Source organism: Ambystoma mexicanum, chromosome 10 (assembly GCF_040938575.1).
Source record: "Ambystoma mexicanum isolate Mex_15411 chromosome 10, UKY_AmexF1_1, whole genome shotgun sequence".
Classification (NCBI taxonomy): Eukaryota; Metazoa; Chordata; class Amphibia; order Caudata; family Ambystomatidae; genus Ambystoma; species Ambystoma mexicanum.
This window is the reverse complement of record NC_090932.1, coordinates 1105333363-1105352058: the sequence shown is the minus strand read 5'-3', so window position 1 is coordinate 1105352058 and position 18696 is coordinate 1105333363. Positions and strand designations below refer to the sequence as shown.

Sequence of the window (18696 nt, the reverse complement as noted above, 5' to 3'; positions counted from 1 at the left end):
GTTCACTCAGAGTTAGCCTTCTACCTTGACTCCAATTCTCTCATCTCACCACTAATCTAGATTTTACCCTGCCCACATTAGGTACACCGCTCTTTTGCAGGTGATTACTTTTCTTACCTCCTTTTGCTACTCACCCTAAGCAATCGTCTCCTCATTCTTTTGGATTTATCTGTGGCTTTTGTCACACAGTGGATCACCATCTTTTAATCACATTCCCACATAATAATGTTGGGATCTGTTCTTGGTTTTCTGCATCTTGCTTGTAATCTGTGTCTTAGGCTAGGAAGTCATCTAGTACTACCAGTCGTCAATACAGTGCTCCATGCTCATTCCAGAGTGCTTTACCATTGTGTTTATTATCCAACTGTTCTTTCCTTTGGCCTTAACAGACAACTTTATGCAAATTAATCAAATCTTTATTTCCTTTCCTGATTCAACCGCCTCCACGACTTCCGACTTGTCTCTGACACCTGAAGACAGACATTATCTTCTTCCCTGCATCAACTCAGTACGCCTCCCCGACCTCATTCATGTTCCGTCAGATTGTCATACTTCCTTCTACTCTTAATCTTGGTTTCACCTTTTATTCGGCACTCTCCCTCAGTTGCCACATGTCTTCTTCGTTTACGTTGCCATCAGCTCATCAATAGCAGTAACATTATTTTTTCACTTTTTCTGTCACTAAGCTTTGTCTTGTCACTAATCTTTGATCTTGTGCTTGTTACCCATTTCCATCTCTCTCCAGTTAATGTCTTCACAGCCTTGCCCAGACATCTCTTCTCCCCGGTTTCTGGTACTCCTGTGCTTGCGCTATTCATTTTTCAGCATTAACCTTTCCAAAACTCCTTGTGCACAATCAATTTTCCGTAGTTTTTCCCTACTCGTACCCTAGCTAAGGATTGCTCTCACTTGTACTTATGCGCCGTCTTCTTTTTGAGATGCTCTTCAAACTTTTATGCTCTTTTGCTTCTTGCTACAATTATAAAACCATGTTTGTCCTTTTTTTGTTTATGTAATTCTGTTGCCATTCCTTTTGTAATTTGCAATGCTTCAGTTTAAGCGCTTTATAAATGTATATAAATATATATTTTTGTAATGTGCTTGTATTTCTTGATTCAAACTTGATGCTGTCCTACTCAATTCTTCGCATCTTCCTAGCCCGAGATCAGACCTCGACTTCTCAACAAGTGCCATCACTAGGTGAAGCAATGAAAGCGTTTGGAAGTAACCTTCACACCATGAATGCAAGTCTGAGAGAAACCTTTAACATGAGGACAAATAAATGTTGCCCTTGGGCAAATGGTGACAAAGCTACACTGTTAAACTAACATAGCATCTCAGAGTAATCAAGTAATCATGGTTAAGCTGAGATGGAGATAATGTGCTAACTAAGTGAGCTCAAGTGGTCATGTCAGGTTGGCATAGCTCAGTGCATCCAGAAATATTTTACTTTGAATTGAAATATTAATTTTCAAAAAGGAGCACTGGGTGACCAACCACCAGCAGATATGGGCCAACTGCACATCTTTAAGCAGAGTCAGGCAATGAGCCCAGAAATGGGACACTGTGATCATGATGATTTGGGGCGAGAGAGAGCATGGGTGAGCGAAAGCCTGTCTGTGCGTCCCTTTTCCATTTGGACAGGATTGTTCTGCCGCACCACAGCACAACTGCCTACACCGCAGCATTCCATAAATAGTTAATGCTTGAATTCCATACTTCCTAGTAGCAATTACCCCTTTTGGGGACCCACTGATCAGTGAACACTATTTGTTTTCAAACTCCAGATTAAGCCAATTGGCTGACCCAACAATCATGACAGTGTTAGGCAGAATTGTATGCAGTACCCTCTGGGACCACCACATACAATTAGGACTACAGGTGTAAGCAAAACCAACCTTTGGTATAAGTCTGTACTACGCAGTTTTTGGTAGCGAGCTGAGCAGCCAGGCTGATCTCAAGAGGGGATGTGAGCAGTAAAGGTTTAACCAGAGGTTTTACAATCACAATGGTTCAAGTGGACACTTACTCTCAGGGTTTCTTGGTAAAACACTTATTAATTTATTACACAGTCATTTAGAAAATATTCACTAGAAGGAGGCAACTTAATATACACAAATATACTTCAATACCAAACCAATACGTTTTTGAATAAATTAGGCTCCCCTGAAATAGGAGCAAAATGGCATTTCAGTCACTTTAAAAAGGAGTACAAAGGCTCAAGTTAATAAAATAGATCACAAATACTTTCTTAGGCAGTGCAAATAGTTGCAGTTCACTAGAGGACTCTATTCAGTTCAATAGGCCTAGGCCAAAGTCAATGGGCTAGTGTCTTGGATAGGAAAGCAGTTCTTGTAAACGGTAAAGTCTTTGCCAAAGTTCTCAGAAGTAGTTTTTACGAAAAAAAATCATATGTTGCGTCACAAGCCAATTAGGCCTGCAAGATGGGAAGGTTTCACAAACTTTCACTGCAAGAGGTAAGTTCTCTCAATCGGGTTGGCACAGTATCTGAATATGATGAAAAGATGCAGATGACAACGTTGGTTCCCGACAGTTCCTGCAGATCTCACTTCCTGAGCCTTAGTCGTGGGGACAAGAGGGAGGACGTCGAAGGACTCCTGCACTGCACGGGGATGGGTCAAACAAGCTGGCAAAATGGAAGATCTTCGATTCGAGTAGCTGTAGTCAAGCACACAAGCTGGTGTCCTTCCCCACTGGTTAATCCTAACCAGCTCAGAGAATGGTATCCAGGTGGCTTACGAGTTGATTGGTCCCACCAACTCAAAAGGAAGAAATCGTCCTTCAAGGGGCTTCTCTGTCGAGATGAACTTGGCAATCCGGACCTGCAGCAGGGCTTCACCGGGCAAACCAACGGTCCAGGAGTTGCAGCAGCTGTCCTCTTCCAGCTTGTCTTCGGTTCTTTCGCTCCAGTTGTCGACTCCGTTTTCCAGTCCAAGAGACTCACCGTTTAAACAATTTTCTCCCTTTCATTCCAACCTAGCTGTTACTCACCCAGCAGGGTGGCTGTCCTTGCAGACAGTCAGCCAACCAATCACGCCAGAGTGCATTTGGGTATCCTAGGAGACTAAGCACAGGGAGTTTCGGACGCCTCCCTCTCTTCCTGCCCACCCCAGACACTCACGCGCCAGAGGCGGTCTTCAGTACTGAAGCCCGCCAAAGGCATAGAAACCAAGGGACCAAACCTAATTTGGCACGCAGAGAAAAACTCTAGAAGGACCTTTCCAAAAAAGAAATGGCGTAAAAAGAAGATCCGGGCCCGTTTAAACAAAGGCGCTTAAGGCGTCATCTTGAAAAACATGGCTTCTGTGATTTTTAGCTACTGGTTTTCGCGGTCGGGAAAAATCATGGTAGTTTGTTGTAAACCACTGCCACTAGCCATTTCGATAGGAAAGGCTAGCATTTGACTGCTACATAAATTTCTAGACACAGGGGATATTAGGTAACCCCTCAAGCACTCTATAGTAAGAGAAGCACTCTATAGTAAGATAGTGTGTGCTGGGCCTAGGAATTTAAAAAGACTAGTAAAGTCAATTTAACCTTACATTCTCTGGGAAACAGTAGTTAATCCCAGAGAAGGTATTTAAACCTTTGCAAAGTCTCAAAAGACATCCCTGTGTCACTGCACTGAGGGTGCTGTGTAAAACACATGAAAAGATGATGCCTATGGAGTGATCTAAAACTCCATAATCAAAGAACACAAGCGTAAAACACACATCAAAATACATGAAAGAGTGGGGAAAAAGGCTCACACTCTTTCCAGGTAAAAAAATCAAGTCCTCAAAATCCAGCAAAGTTGCTGTCGGTCTCTAATGTGAAGGGAATTAGCAATTATTATGAGAATTCTCCCTAACAGACAGTTAAAGGCATGGTCTAGTAAATTTTTTTATTTAAAAACTAGATAGGCAACATAAAAAATAAAAAAAATACTAGCATTCTCTTTTTTAAAACTTCCTATGTAAAATTTTGAGCTATTCAAGCTCAAAATTCGCAAAAGCAAGCACATGGGCGCATCCATTTTGTGAAATGGATGCCCTCCTGTGCTGGCTTTTGCGGCACAAATGAAGGAAAAGCCAGCCAGCTGTAGTAAACAAAAGCTACCGCTGGGTGGCTTTCCCTTCATTAGTGATGTACGCGGAGGACGGAGACCAGAGCAGGAAAGCCACCCATGCGCCCATGTGCTTGCTCTTGCGAATTTTGAGCTTGAATAGCTCAAAATTTTACATAGGAAGTTTTAAAAAAGAGAATGCTAGTATTTTCTTTTTTTAATGTTGCCTATCCATTTTTTAAATAAAATGTTTTACTAGACCATGCCTTTAATCAAAAAGAAGCACAAAGATGTCCCTTTATACAGTCCACAAGCTGTACAAGTGCTAAGTGGCCAAAAGGTGATATGTAGAGTTCTATAAAATACCTCAATAAATAATGCACATCTTTTCAACCCTTTACTGTCTTGGCAACCTCGCATCTGACCCACCATGGATGCAGCTCTTGAACATGCAAGTAGGCCCCGACTCTTGTTTGAAGAGGAAGCGCCCATGGAATTGCATATCAACAAATGTGAGAAACCTCATAATATGAATGGCAAGCAGTCTATTCTTCACTGCTACCATTCCCACCTACCTTGTCCAGCAGAGTGAAGCAAACGCGTTGTGGGTACTCATTATCTGCGATGACCACACCAGCTAGTGAGTCGTTTCGAACACAGACGTGACATATGTACTCTGAGAGCAAACAAACGGTTAAAAGACAGGTTAAGCGACAGAGCAAAAGAAGGGTGAACTTCCAGTAGTATTATACTTTTATTTAGTATTGAGTTATGATTAAAACACACCAAATAAGTACTTGATGCAGTATTATATAAGATAACTGTAAAAGGGATCAAGTATTGGTTCTAATTCATGTATAAAAAAGGATATGGGGTATTCAGGGAGTTGAATTCTGCAACTGGGTTGAGACCCGATTAGCAAATCTAGTCTATACAACTTGTTGCATCTCAAGTGCCTAAAGCGTATTCCCCATACTCCAAAAAAACAAAATGTGATAAGGACACTGTATTAATTGTGCCACATGCTTATTACTATGTAGTTATGCCCAATGGTTAACATGTGTTTCGGCCGGAGGGCCTTTTTCAAAACCAGACATACTGTTTGATCATTCATTACACCATGTTGATACATTTGCATGCGCATGACAGAGAAAAAAGGGGTTGGAGTAAAGTTGGATTTTGAGGTAAGAGAAAATCAGAAACCAAAAAACACAAACACAAAAGAAAAAATATACCGTTTTAGACATACAGTAAATACTCCAAAAACACTACTCTATACAACACATCATAACCTGACCATACCCAGTATAGTTCTATGTTAGATGTGCATGCAAAAGTATCAGCCTGATGTAATGAACGTGATCAAACGGTATATGTCCAGTTTTGAAAAAGGCCCTCATGCCGAAACACGTGTTAACCCTTGGGCATAACTACATAGTAATAAATAAGCATGTGTGCAACTTATACAGTGTCCTTATCACATTTATTGGTTCTTATTCACTCCAGAACAACCGATTAGGGGAGTAATAAGCCAATATAAACCCTAAAAGCTGAGAAGAAAGGTATTACAATAGAAAACCAAGGTCCTAATGCTTCGTCAGCACCTCTGGAGAGGACAGGAGCCAGTCTCCCACCTTGCCTGTAGACTACATCTACGTTCCAGCCTCAAACAAGACCCGCCGTGCCGGACTTCAACAACGACGTTGGCGCTGCTAAAGCTTGTCGTGCCATAGGTGAGCATGATCCTCTGCATGCCCATTTATCTAAAAGGCACTATACTTGGCCAACCACTGTGTTACAAGCATCCATAGCGTGTTTGATCTTCCTTTGTGCTTGCCGCACTGAACCGTAGCGGCGACCCTCCTAAAATGACCGCTCCATTATTTTATTATTTATGTTGCTAGGTAACAAGCCCTTTGTTCAGCACAGCATTTCCACCGGCAGGCGGAAGCTGGCCCTCTCGTGGGAAGGCCCACGAGAGGCAAGGCCCCGTTTGCCCCTGTGGGCCACAGGGCGCCTGGAGGCTACCCATATACTCCCTTGCAGCAACAAGCTACCCACTAGCGCAGGCAACAGCCTACTCCTAGCCTGATCTTATTCATGGTGCACCGTGAGCATGACTCGCGCAATGGCTTCCATTACATGTGCAGCACACTACCTCTCCAAACGGCACGAGAACTGACTTCGGGTTCGTTTTACCATTATGCTCAACTCATAATTGCCCATCCGCCATCATTTGACGTAGATTTTATGCAGCATATTGAAATCGCACATCCGATTGGAATACAAACTTTGTCTACCCCTACTACATCTGCTCTCTCTGCCCAGTTAGACTCTATAGACTACATCTACATGGACATAATTACTATGGTATGATCGCTAAGAAGTTATTTTTATCTGTACACATACCGTTGCCAATGCGCCTCTTACGACGCTTAAACTGAAACTTATGACTTCTTGAATTGCATAGCCTCGCTTATTAAGCTGCCCAGCATTCCACTGAATGTATTAAAGTCGCTCGAAGATTACCTATGTATTATGTAAGTCTAATTACCTATGTATCATACAGCCTTGCATTCAAGTAGTCTAGTGCCTTAGAGACTGCACCTATACTTGTTGATGCTAGCTGAAGCATCCTTAACAGTTCATATCTTGCACATCATCAGTACAATGCTCTTTCAATGTACCACTACTTATATCTATGTACGGGATAGCAGCATTGCATCTCGGCACTCTAGCGCTCTACACGGCTCGCACCTATATCGGTTGCCATTACGCGAGTCACCTGTGTTCTTCCATACTGCACAGTCTTAGCATACTAGCAGCACAGCATCACATCTATTGTGCCTGTATTCGCTGATGTTAATCAATCACCTTCTGCTCTACCGTACTGCACAGGCTCACATTTTAGTAGCCTAGCTTTCCTCTGAATGTACCCAACTCGCTGTTTCTACAGTGAATGTACCTACATTTTCTGATTTTATTTGAGCTCTGATTCATTATGTGTACCGCATAGCGGCTCTTGTTATCAGCCCTGTGCCCTATTGTATCTGCTACAGTGATTGATATTTTTCCTAGGACCTGAAGCTCACAGCTTGAATTACTTTTAGACCGTCTGATACTCTACTGCCTATCAAACTTGAATCTCAGTGCTATCAAACTTGTATTCTAGACCCATCTATCCTACCTAACTTAGTCTACCTTGACTCCTTTAGGAACGACTGAGACCCCTATCCCATTATGCTGACCACTGTCCTCAACTTCAGCGCCCTAGGCACAATACTTATACTAAACACCGTATTGTGCACAGCTAGACCTTCGACCCCCTTCTACCCCGATCCCCGACGCCTCACCTACCTCACAAAGCCTACAGACACTCTCCTGTGCTTACCCCAACTCAGTAACCTAACCAAGGGTTTGTACCCAAGTAACCCCTGCAACACAGATGTTAGGAATACTAGACTAATATCTAGACTAGCCAAATTATTTGAACCCCTTGCCAGATCTATGCCCATTTTAGACCTCAAAAGCAATCACCCAACCTTCAGCCAAAACACCCCTTATGCCAAACCCTCCAGAAATTGCTCACCAGTCCCCGCTACCCTGATATACTGTACTGCTAAACAACATTAAGATTGTAGCCACCAAAATCCCTCACATATCGGTCTCAGATCACCCTATCCCTCTGCTCAATGGGGCACTAACAAGAGATCTTTGGTTGCACATGCCACAGAGATTGCTGATCTGATTCTGGCAGAAAATCTCGACTTTTTTGCCATCACAGAGTCCTGGCTGCATGCTGCAGCAGGCCCTATTGTCATGCTAGCAATTCCCGACGGCTACACGATTTTAAGACAGGATAGACATGAGGCGCGAGGTGGGGGCATTGCCATTATCTTCAAATTCAGCTTATCCTTGAGATTAGCCCCTTCCCATGACATACAATCCTGTGAAGTTCCCACAGCCAAATTACCTCTAGCTAATTCCCAGACCTTGACCATTTATCTTATTTACAGACCCACTGGTCCCATTGGAACATTTGAGGAGGATATCTCCACCATTCTCTCAAATAACCTCAAAAATACATCACATACTAGGTGACCTCAACCTGGGCTTTAACAACCCTTTAGATAAGCATGCCATTACAGCTACCCACATCCTGTCAGAACTAGGCCTTACCCAAAGAATCAATGCACCCACACATATTAAAGAGAGAACACTTTATTGGGTGGCAGACTACAACTGCAATGCCAATATCACCTCCATCTCCCTGCAAGTCATGACCGACCACTCCCTTTTGTCATTTACACCCCCCCCCCCATACCTACCCCCACGACACCAGCTACCTTAACCAGGAATAAAAAGAATATTACAGCGGCTAGACTTATTCGGCTTATTCTCCCCACCCTCAACTCCCTACCAGGCAGCACCGATCCTGGAATGCTTGTTGACAAGTATAATAAAATCATGACAACCACGCTTGATACCATCGCCTTGCTCAAATCGAGACAAAGCAAGCCCAAAGCCCACCTGAATAAGTAGTCCACCCCACATCTAAAAGTTCTATGACAAAAAAAGTAGTGAGGCTTCTTAGAGACTACTTCCCTCTGAAGAAAGTAGAATCAAACTTACCAAGATCTCATCCCATTACAATAAAGAAATCTGCCTGGCCAAACGAGATTCGTATAATAACCATATCTCACAAGCTAACTCCAGCATGAAGGAATTATATACGATCTTAAAAGAACTTGAGACCCCCACCCACACGCCAGACTCTGCCATCAAAGACAAAATCTGGTGCTCTGCCATCCTGCACGCAATAACCAACAAAGTGACCACCCTCCAAAATGAAATAGCCCATAAAAAAGCATCCTTAACCCCCTTGACTCCCCCTAATAATTCCCCCCTGACCTCTGACATCCCAACTACTCGCTTTAACTTTTCTAAAACCTCCATTCTTGAGGTAGAAAAAGTCATTATCAAGGACCACCACTGTAGGGTCATATGAAGCCATCTAGACTCAGCAGCACACTTCTCTAAGGAGGCCATAGTCTGGATTGAGTCAATCGTAAGCGATAAGACCATGAATGTCTTCTCCCCTTCTGCAGCTACAGACCCGATCCATATTACCTGCAGAGTCCCTCAGGGTTCTTGTGTCTCTCCCACCTTATATAAAATATTTACCAAGTCCCTTTTCGATGATCTGGACTTTCTTGGTATCACCTACACTAACTATGCAGATGATACTCAGATTCTCCTCCCACTTTCCGAGGATAATGGCAAGGATTTGGCCTTGGTGAATAGTGTTTACCTCATCATCCAGGCATGGATGGCAAGTCACGGTCTATGCCTAAATGATGACAAAACAGAGATCATTATTGTTGGTTCCCCCCTCTAACCCCAAAAGATTAGGCCTCGAATATACCTCCATCATAGATGGCAACCTCATCAAAGTTGCCAACGAGGTAAAAACCATAGGTTTTTACCTCGACTCTACTCTCACTAAACAAGTTAACGCTCTGGCCCCCACCACCGCTTACACTTGTAAACTTATCAGAACCGGCAAACCATTTCTCTCAAATAACAGTTGCATCATCCTAGCCAGAGCTAGCCAGAGCCCTCATCCTGTCCAGGCTGGATCACTGCAACGCCCTCTACATTGGCTCTAACAAATAGATCATCAGGAGAATCCAAACTCTCCAAAATAATGCCATTAGTGCAGCCCTCGGCATAGCCAGGAGAGACCACATATCTGAGATTAGGCGACAAAATAATTGCCCTCTACCAATGACAAAATCCAACTGAAAATTGCATCGCTTACTCACAAATCCTTGAATAATGCAGCGCAAATCTATCTCTCTGAGAGATTTCACAGAAGGACCTCTACTAGACCCTTTAGACTAATTAACACCAATTGCCTCACTACTCCCAGGTTTAAACTCTCCAAGGTTGGGGGCAACAGCTTTCCAGTCAAAGCGGCCCAGCTCTGGAACTCCCTACCGCCCGCGGATCAATCATACCAGAATTTTAGAAATAACTACATTAACTGGCTTAAGACAACAGACCATTAAGGTCTGCTCCCTGATACCCTCGGGTCTGGTGCGCAATACAAATAAATAAACAAATGTCCCCTTTAGAAAACAGAGCAACAATGAAACCACAAGTGGGTTCTGCAACACTTGTAATTCTCCTACAGCAGAGTGAACTGTATGTATTTATTATAGCAACGTTTACACTAAATCACTTATTGATCCTGAAATGAGTTTCCTTGCTCTAGAAGTTCCAGGGCCCAAATGGGGGCAGACACACAATGTCTTCGTTCTGGCAAGTACCTTAGCAAGTCACTAGCAGGAGTTCATCAGTATTTAAAATTTGTCCCATACGAAACAATGAAGTCAAACCACATAGGTAAGCTATGGGCAAAGGAAAACTGGGACAAATTCTAATTTTACAGCACAGGAGAAACCCCGCCAAGAAGAATTCCAGCCCAGGGTTCGGGGAACCAGCATGCCAGAAAGAGCAGGTTGAAGAGCAAGCACAAAGCAGACGACAGACAACGGAATTTGGAATTCCACTACTCAAGACCCTGGGAACCCCTGCAGATGGAACCAACTACAGGAACAGGAGCTCAAGCCCTCGGGCAAGTACACATGGTGTGGATGTGAAGAATTAGGCCCAAAAACAGCAGGCGCACAGGTGATTTTAGAGGTCAGGTTTAGACCGGGATAGCCATAGTTGTACTCAGAATCCATGACCGAGCAAGTATCCAAATGGCTGCAAGCAGCAACAAACGGGATGCCTGGAAGAATGACCAAAGAGCCAGAAGATTCAGCAGCTGGAAAGACTGACAGGAAGATTGTGGAACTAGACCAAGGTTCCAGGCGACCTCATGGTAACAAAAAAGAGCAGCCAACCAGCAACAGAAATGGCAGGAGGTGACCCAGTAGATCAAACTTGCCTCAGTTTTTGGGAGCAGCAGCAAGACACGCAGCGTTCAGACCAGAAACACTTCTCATTGTCAGGCACTTGGGCCAAAAGGATTTGCCACAGCCGCAGAACTGCTGATGAGGAAGATGACCCAAGGAGGAACAGCCAGTTAGGACAATGGCAGGAAGCAAAGGAAGAGTCCAGGATAAGATAACACAATAAGAGTAGGAGCAGGGTCCAAAGAAGACGGGTTTAACATGGTCACACAAGGTTCTCTACTCCTTCCTTTAGAATGTATATACACATCACAAATACCCCAAAAATAAACCAATTATATATTCAATGAATTTCTAATAAACAATGTATAACATCAAAATGGAATACATTGCTCACCGTAATCGTATTTCTGGAGCTTTTATCTGCTTAGATTCACATGCTATGCATAGGCCGACATCTAGTGGAAGCTGCAGAGTATTACAGTTGTTCTTGAAAATGGACATCGAAATAGGGTGTGCCACTAACACTATCCCTAGTGTGACGTCCCCTGTACCCATGATCCCTCACGCGTGTTGGTCCCTCAGATTGTATTTTTTCCTGACATGAGGTAGCTTGAGGAGTAGCGCGAGTACAGAGTTCCCAAGCAGAAAATAAATTTTATATATATATATAGGAATCCTGGCATGTGAAGTCGAACTACAGTCTGGCCACGATCCTCCTTCCCTTGTAGTAGTGAATATTTATTGGACCCCAGTGCAATGTAGCCTTGATCAATTCCATCGGTCGTTGTCAATGTTGCTGAAGAAAATTGCGTTCCATGGTGACGCCGGTGTGATCTTGGGCGGGGATCTGAATACGGAGTGTATTATGACTCAAGATAGGAACAATGCATCAAAATGGGTAAAAATCTCCAAGGCTGGGAAACAGTGGTCAGATTTTGTAAACTCGTGGGGCCTTTTCATGCTAAATGGCTCTACTGAAGGTGACTGCCCTTCGAATCCAACATGGTCACGCGGCAATGCCTTTCCACATTGGATTATGTATTTGTTTCTGAAAAACTACAAATGAAGAAAACATCTATGGAAATAATCTGGGGAGAAGGGAGTGATCATGCTCGGCTAAGAGTCAAAATTACGAGCTCAATGAAAGATAAGTCGGCTAAATACTCACAGGACCTACTACTGAGGAAAGGCAAAGCAGTTTTGGTTAAATATAAAAGAGGGGCGAAATTTGAATGAGAAGTTAAATAGTATCTCTTTAGAAGAACAAAAAGAGAACTGTAAACCATACTGCTTTCAGCCATTTATTTAGTCGGTACACCGCCCGACAGTAGGAACCTTGGTAAAAGAAACCCATCACTTACATTCTTTTGATGAGGAGATATGGATCCAGAAAAGGTCCTTAAGCTGTGAACTTAGACGGCTGAAGTATTCTTTTATGAACCCATCTGAACTTTATTTAGAACAGAAAAAGCTGCTTAGGGACTACAAACAATGGTCACGGTCAAGAAAGATCCTCCGTCACCAACAAGACAATGAACAGATGCTGGAGGCTCTTTGTGAAAATAGTACCTGTAATTTCTGGTCAATGATAAATAGTAAAGGAAAGAATTCAGCCAGTAATATCACTGAATGTAATCTGGTTCCAGAAAAGAGGTGGATAGATTACCTGACAACAAACTTTAAAAACACGTCAGCCACCCTGGAAAATCAACAGGCAGTCGCCAAGTGGGAACTTAACTTTGATGTAAAATTAATAGAAGATCTAATTTTGAGCGCCTCATCATCAAAGGCAGCGGGCCCAAATGGACTAATTTATCAGGTCCTGAAGTCTAATGTTAACACCTGGGCGACACTTCTTGATACCCTCTACAGGGAAATACTAAAGTCAAAATGCTTCCCTCCTTGGAAACAAGCAGTCATAATACCATTCTACAAAGGAGGGGATATATCACAGCCCGAAACTTATAGGCCAATTGCCCTCTTGGACATCGAGAGTAAGATATTCATGCGGATACTCTTGATGGAGCTAAAGGACTGGGCCAAATCAAATAACATCTCCAAATTTCAAAACCGGCTTCAGACGAGGAATGTCTACAACACTATATGGCCTCACCCCGAGTCTATTAGAAGAACATATGACGAAATTTGGAGAGGGTCCGCTTTTGGAGCCTGGGTAGATCTCTCCAAAGCATTTCACCTAGTGAATAGGGAGAAATTGTGGGCAAAATTGAAAAGATGGGGTCTCCCAAATAAGCTCCTGGCAATTCTAATTGAGCTCCACAAAACCACCTCGCTCATGGTAAGATTAGACGAGGCTGGTCATCTTTCCAATACAATCAGCGTGGATCAAGGTGTGCGACAGGGGTGTATAGGAGCCCCCCTCTTCAACCTATACTTGTCAGATCTGGGAGACTTTCTTCAAAAATGGACTATGGCAAGTCCCAAACCTAATTCCATCAAGGTTTTTTGACTCGCCTATGCAGACGACATTGTCTTGATTGACAGGGCAGCAATAGGCCTGCAGCACTTACTCAATGAATACACTAAACTAAATGGCCTGCAAGTAAATCCAAGACAGTCAAAAATTCTGGTGCTGAAAAACCCAAAACAGCAAATTAACTTTGGTCAATGGTTTTTTGAAGGCAAAGCAATTACAAGGGTAGAGGAATTAGTCTATCTGGGTTACACGATGTTTGCCTATCCATCCGTGAGCAAAGTGGAACTTGAAATCAGATCTAAAGCTGACAAAACAATACCTCAGATGAAAAAGATCTTCTTTGAGCTTTGTAAATTTTCACTCAAAGCATTAATAAAGTTTTATAATGCCAAAGTAATCCCTGTGATACTGTATGGGTTGGAGGCCCAACCAAAGCTCTAGGACATAGACTGGCAACAGGTGGAGAGTCACATTTGGAAGAGCTTGTTGGGCCTGCCCAGCTGTCTTCCCATTCAGGTCTTAAGGTTCGAGCACGGCCTGAAATCACTGCAGCAACAGGTCATTTGGAGACTGCTATCTCTCTATAGGTTAATAACTCCACAAAAAGACTCTCTTCATGAAGATGTCAATCATCATTTCCAAAAGGACAGCTCTAAGATCCTCCATCAGCTGGCCATAAAAGTTAAAAGAAATCTGGAAGGAGCTGATTCAACGGTAACAACCTTGATAGAGAATCCTCTGAAAGCAAAGAAAGAACTGGAAATAATAGACTGGATTAAAACAGGACTGGAAATGAGGCTGGTAAAACCAAAGAATAGCTTCCTAGTAGTGGAAAAAAACTGTGAGAGTTCCCTAACTATTGGCTAAAACATCCCAGCAGTGAATCAAGATATGTTTTTCTTAGGGCCCGCCATAACCTAATTCACACAGGCGAGATCCTAAGTATTAGAGGGCAAAGCAAGAATATCATATAATTTTGTAAAATCTGTAATTCAAAATAAGCAAAATCTGCGTCATTTACTCATAGAATGCAAAGGAACTTCGGAGACTAGAATCCTCTATTTTGGGAAATTTGTGCATAAAATGGACTTCCTGCACTCAGAGAACTTTTGGAATCGCTTGATCTCGGGGCACAACACCGCCCTGACGATTGCAGTGGGTCAAGTCCTTTTCAAACTAGGCATGACCCACTGAAGCGTTGGGCAGTCCGGGATCAATGCCTCTCCAGTCATTACGGCTTAATATAGCAGTAGAAACTAATAATGTAATAAGGGGGGCAGGTTTTTGGGGAAATGAGGGTTTCCCATTTCTTATTTTTTTTATCTTTTTTTCTTCTTTTTCTTCGACTTTCTTCTTAGTCTTACCTTTTTGTTCCTTTTTTAGGCATGTTTTTTTATTTTTAATGAAATGGTTTGTTAGATAATTGTATTTTTATTGTGTTAAATCGGCAAAAAGTTGTTTTTTATATTTTGTAAAGATCTACTTGATCCAAACAAATAAAGCTGATATAAGGGTAGGATGGGCGCATGTGAATCTAAGCAGATACAAGCACTAGAAATACGATTACGGTGAGTAATGTATTCCTTCTGATGCTTGTGTAATCTGCTTAGATCACATGCTATGCATAGATTAGCAAGCAGTGTTATGAGAAGGTGGTGGGTTGTGAGAAGGAGTAGCGGCAAATAGATGTTTTAGAATGTCTTGTCCCACCTGTGTATCTGTCTTGGAATGTGTGTCAATGCAGTAGTGCTGAGTGAAGGTGTGAACTGAGCTCCATGTAGCTGCTTTACAAATGCTGTCTAAGGGGACATTTGCAATAAAGGCTAGAGTAGCCCCAGTACCCCGTGTGGAGTGGGCTCTTGGTGTAGAAGGCAGTGTCTTGTCTGAAAATGAATAGCATAATTGTATGCATTTGACTATACATTTGGAGATGGCTCTCTTGGAAACAAGTTCTCCCTGTCTGCCTGTAGCCATGGAGATGAACAGTTGATCAGTCTTCCTAAGCGGTTTGGTCTTGTCTACATAGTAGTCCGTAAAACCAATTTGTCTTTATGGATGACAAAGAAAGGGTCCTGCACTGACAAGGCTTGGAGTTTGCTGACTCTTCTTATGGAAGTAATAGCCACTAAGAAGTCAGTCTTGTAGGTAATGTGTCTAAGGGTAGCTTGATGCAAAGGCTCAAAGGGGGGTCCCATGAGTTTTGCTAGTACCACATTTATGTCCCAACCAGGCGGGGGATTGGAGGATGTAGTCTCTTCACTCCCTCCATGAACGCCTTCATGACTGGTACTTTCCACCATGAGACTTTACTTTGAGAGGTGGTATAGGCTGATAAAGCTGCTAGGTGGACTTTAAAAAAATTAAAGACTAAACCTGAATCTACCAAGTGGAGCATGTAGGTTAGAATGTGTGATGGAGTTTCCCCATTCTATGGGGTTGATCTGCTTAGATTGGCACTAAATGACAAATCTCTTCCACTTGTGGAAATAACTGTCTGGTGTTTGGTTTCTGTGCTTCCGTTAGGATATTCATAAACTGTTGTGGAAGATTAAGGTGCCCGAACTCTACGATTGCAGGAGCCATGCTGCTAGGTTCAAAAAGTGAGGTTGTGGGTGTATCGTTGTCCCCCCCCCCCCCATGCTGAGTCAACAGGTCGACCTTGTACGGGAGCTTGATGGGATTGCACATCGCCAGTTTGCGCAGATGTGGGTACCACAGGGTTGTCTCGCCCACATAGGAGCAACTAGGATGAATGTCATCTGATCCATGTGTAGCTTGTTCACTATTCTGCTGATTAATGGAGTTGGGGGAAAAGCGTAAGCAAATTTCCGGAACCAGTTCATCCATAGGGCGTTCCCCTTGGAGTCTGGTTGGGGGATCCTGGGCGCAAAGTCTGGGCATAATTTGTTTTCTCTTGTAGCGAACAAGTCTAGAGAAAGGTAGCCCCAGAGAGAGAGAAGATGTGGTCTACCACGTCTGTGTATAGTTGCCACTCGTGTTCTTCTGGCAGAGGATCTCTGTTGAGAGAGTCCGCTTGAGTGTTGAGTACCCCTGGAGCATGTTGGGAGGACAGTGACATTATTCGTCTGAGTGCCCACTTCCATATTTTCTGAGCCAGTTTGGACAGGTTTGGAGAGCGAGTACCTCCTTGCTTGATTTTCCCTTGACCACTAGCTTAAGTTCTGAACCAGTGTAGGCGAAACAATCACTAGATCGTCCCACTGACCACTTGCCTGAGACCATTGTTTCGCCAACCATTCCTGCATTGGTCGCAGGCGCGCGTGGGGGACCAGGTAAATGCCCAATGACATCATACCTAGCAGACGCACTGCTTTGCGTACGCTTATGCGGAGACCGGCTTGATAATGGGGTATTTGCCGAAGCATGTTTTGTACTCTTTCCATGGATGGGAAGGCTAAGCCTGTCTTTGTTTCGAATACAGCTCCAAGGAACTGTTTCGATCTGTTTGGTACCAGACTTGACTTTTTCTCGTTTATTGAGAAGCCCACTTGGAAGAGAAGGTCTATTGTTCTTTGCGTGTTTAGCTTGCAAAGTTGGCAGGTTTCTCCCATGATCAGCCAGTCGTCCAGGTAAGGGTACACTGGGATTGACTCCGTGCGTAGGTGCGCTGCCGCCACCACCACCACCAGTACCTTGGTGAGCACCCTTGGAGCCGGGGCTATCCCAAAGGGCAGCACCTTGAACTGGTAGTGCTGGTCTGCTACTTTTAATCGCACAAATCTTCTGGGCGCTGGGAACAATGCAATATGAATATAAGCATCTTCCATGACCAATGTTGCCATGTAATCCCCCCGTTTTAACAGAGGGATTACTTCTTGTAGTGTTGTCATGCTAAATTTTTGAGGTTTGACAAACTTGTTTGCAGGGTGCAAGTCTAGTACCGGGCGCATGGTTAGATCTTTTTTTGGCACAAGGAAGTACGTTGAATAAATTCCCTGGTTTACCTCGTTTTATGGCACGACCACGATGGCGTCTTTGAGGAGTAGAGCCTTGACCTCCTCTAGCAGGATGAGTTGTTCCTCCTGTGATGGTTTTTTCTGGTGCGGGGGAGGTTAGAAGGTATTCCTTGGAGTTCTATGCAGTAACCTCCTGTCACTGTCGACAACACCCAATTGTCTGATGTTATCTCCTCCCATGCGTGGGTGAAATGTGATATTCGTCCCCCAACTGGGGAGGCATGGGAGGGGACCTGTAAGTGGGGCGTCATTGTTTGGAAGGTGTTCTTACACCTCTGGTGAGGGAGCCTCTCCCTTTTCCGTGAGCCCTGCGCTGACCCCTGGGGTAACCCTGGGACGCCTGTTGGCTATTGTTCCACCCTGGCTCGGACTGTATCCGGTGCCCCTTTGCGCATTTTAGCCACGAAAACGGGGCAAATTATTGCCAACCCTCTGGTTTGTTTGTTGGCCAACGGAATTAAGTGTTTCGTAATCGTCCTTGGCAGATTTCAGAGCGTCCTCAACTGCCTTTCCAAACAAAACATTCGGGTCAACAGGCATATTAAGAAGGGTAGCTAGCCTGTGTTTCTAGTTTAAATCCAGACTGTCTAAGCCAGGCGTGATGTTTCAGGATTGTGGCCTCAGCAATAACGCGTCCAGCGTTATCCACTGCGTCGAAGTTGTTCTTTAGTAGGACGCCAGCTGTTGCTCTGCCTTCGGCAGCCACAAGGGAGAGCTTGGACTTAAGTGGTTCTGGCGCTGATTCTGCAAGGGCCGTAACCTTATCCCACTTCGTGCAGTCGTAGCTTGCTAGTAAGGTGGAGATACTAGCAATGCATGGAATGCCGCTGAAGACACCATTTTCCTTCCCATAGTATAACGTTTCTTACTCTCATTGTCGGGAGGAGCTTTAGAGGAGGCCAAGGGGGTACCCACTCTCTTGCGGGTAGTGGTAACTACCAGAGAGCCTGGTTTAAGGTGGCCCCTTACATACAAAGGGTTGGAAGGCTCTGGTCGAAAAAGTTTTCTGGGGTTTACCGCCCTGGTTTGATTAGGCATCTCTAGAGGTGGTTGAATCCTTCTTTGTACCGACTTGAGTAAGGGTATAAACTGAGTAGCCGGCTTCTTATCCTCCAACATGTTTTCTGTGAAATCCTTATCTTGTTGGATTTCCTGTGTCTCAATCCCAAAGCTGGGTCTTGAGGGATCGTAGAGTCCATGGCAAAGACTACCGCCTCGCAGTCATCCGTATCATCCCCTGCATCGACGTGGTCAATGCCGACGTACTCATAATAAGGGTTAACCTAGCCT

The 18696-nt window shown here is 43.8% G+C and overlaps 1 protein-coding gene across 3 annotated transcripts in view; it reads right to left on the bottom strand.

Moving 5' to 3' along the window:
- Nucleotides 1-18696, bottom strand: part of YKT6 (YKT6 v-SNARE homolog) — a 361132-nt gene that overhangs the window by 209274 nt on the left and 133162 nt on the right. For all 3 annotated transcript variants that reach the window (XM_069618958.1, XM_069618959.1, XM_069618960.1), the window contains exon 4: nt 4642-4742. In XM_069618958.1, the coding sequence (XP_069475059.1) occupies nt 4642-4742 (101 nt within the window). The remainder of the gene's footprint in view (nt 1-4641; nt 4743-18696) is intronic.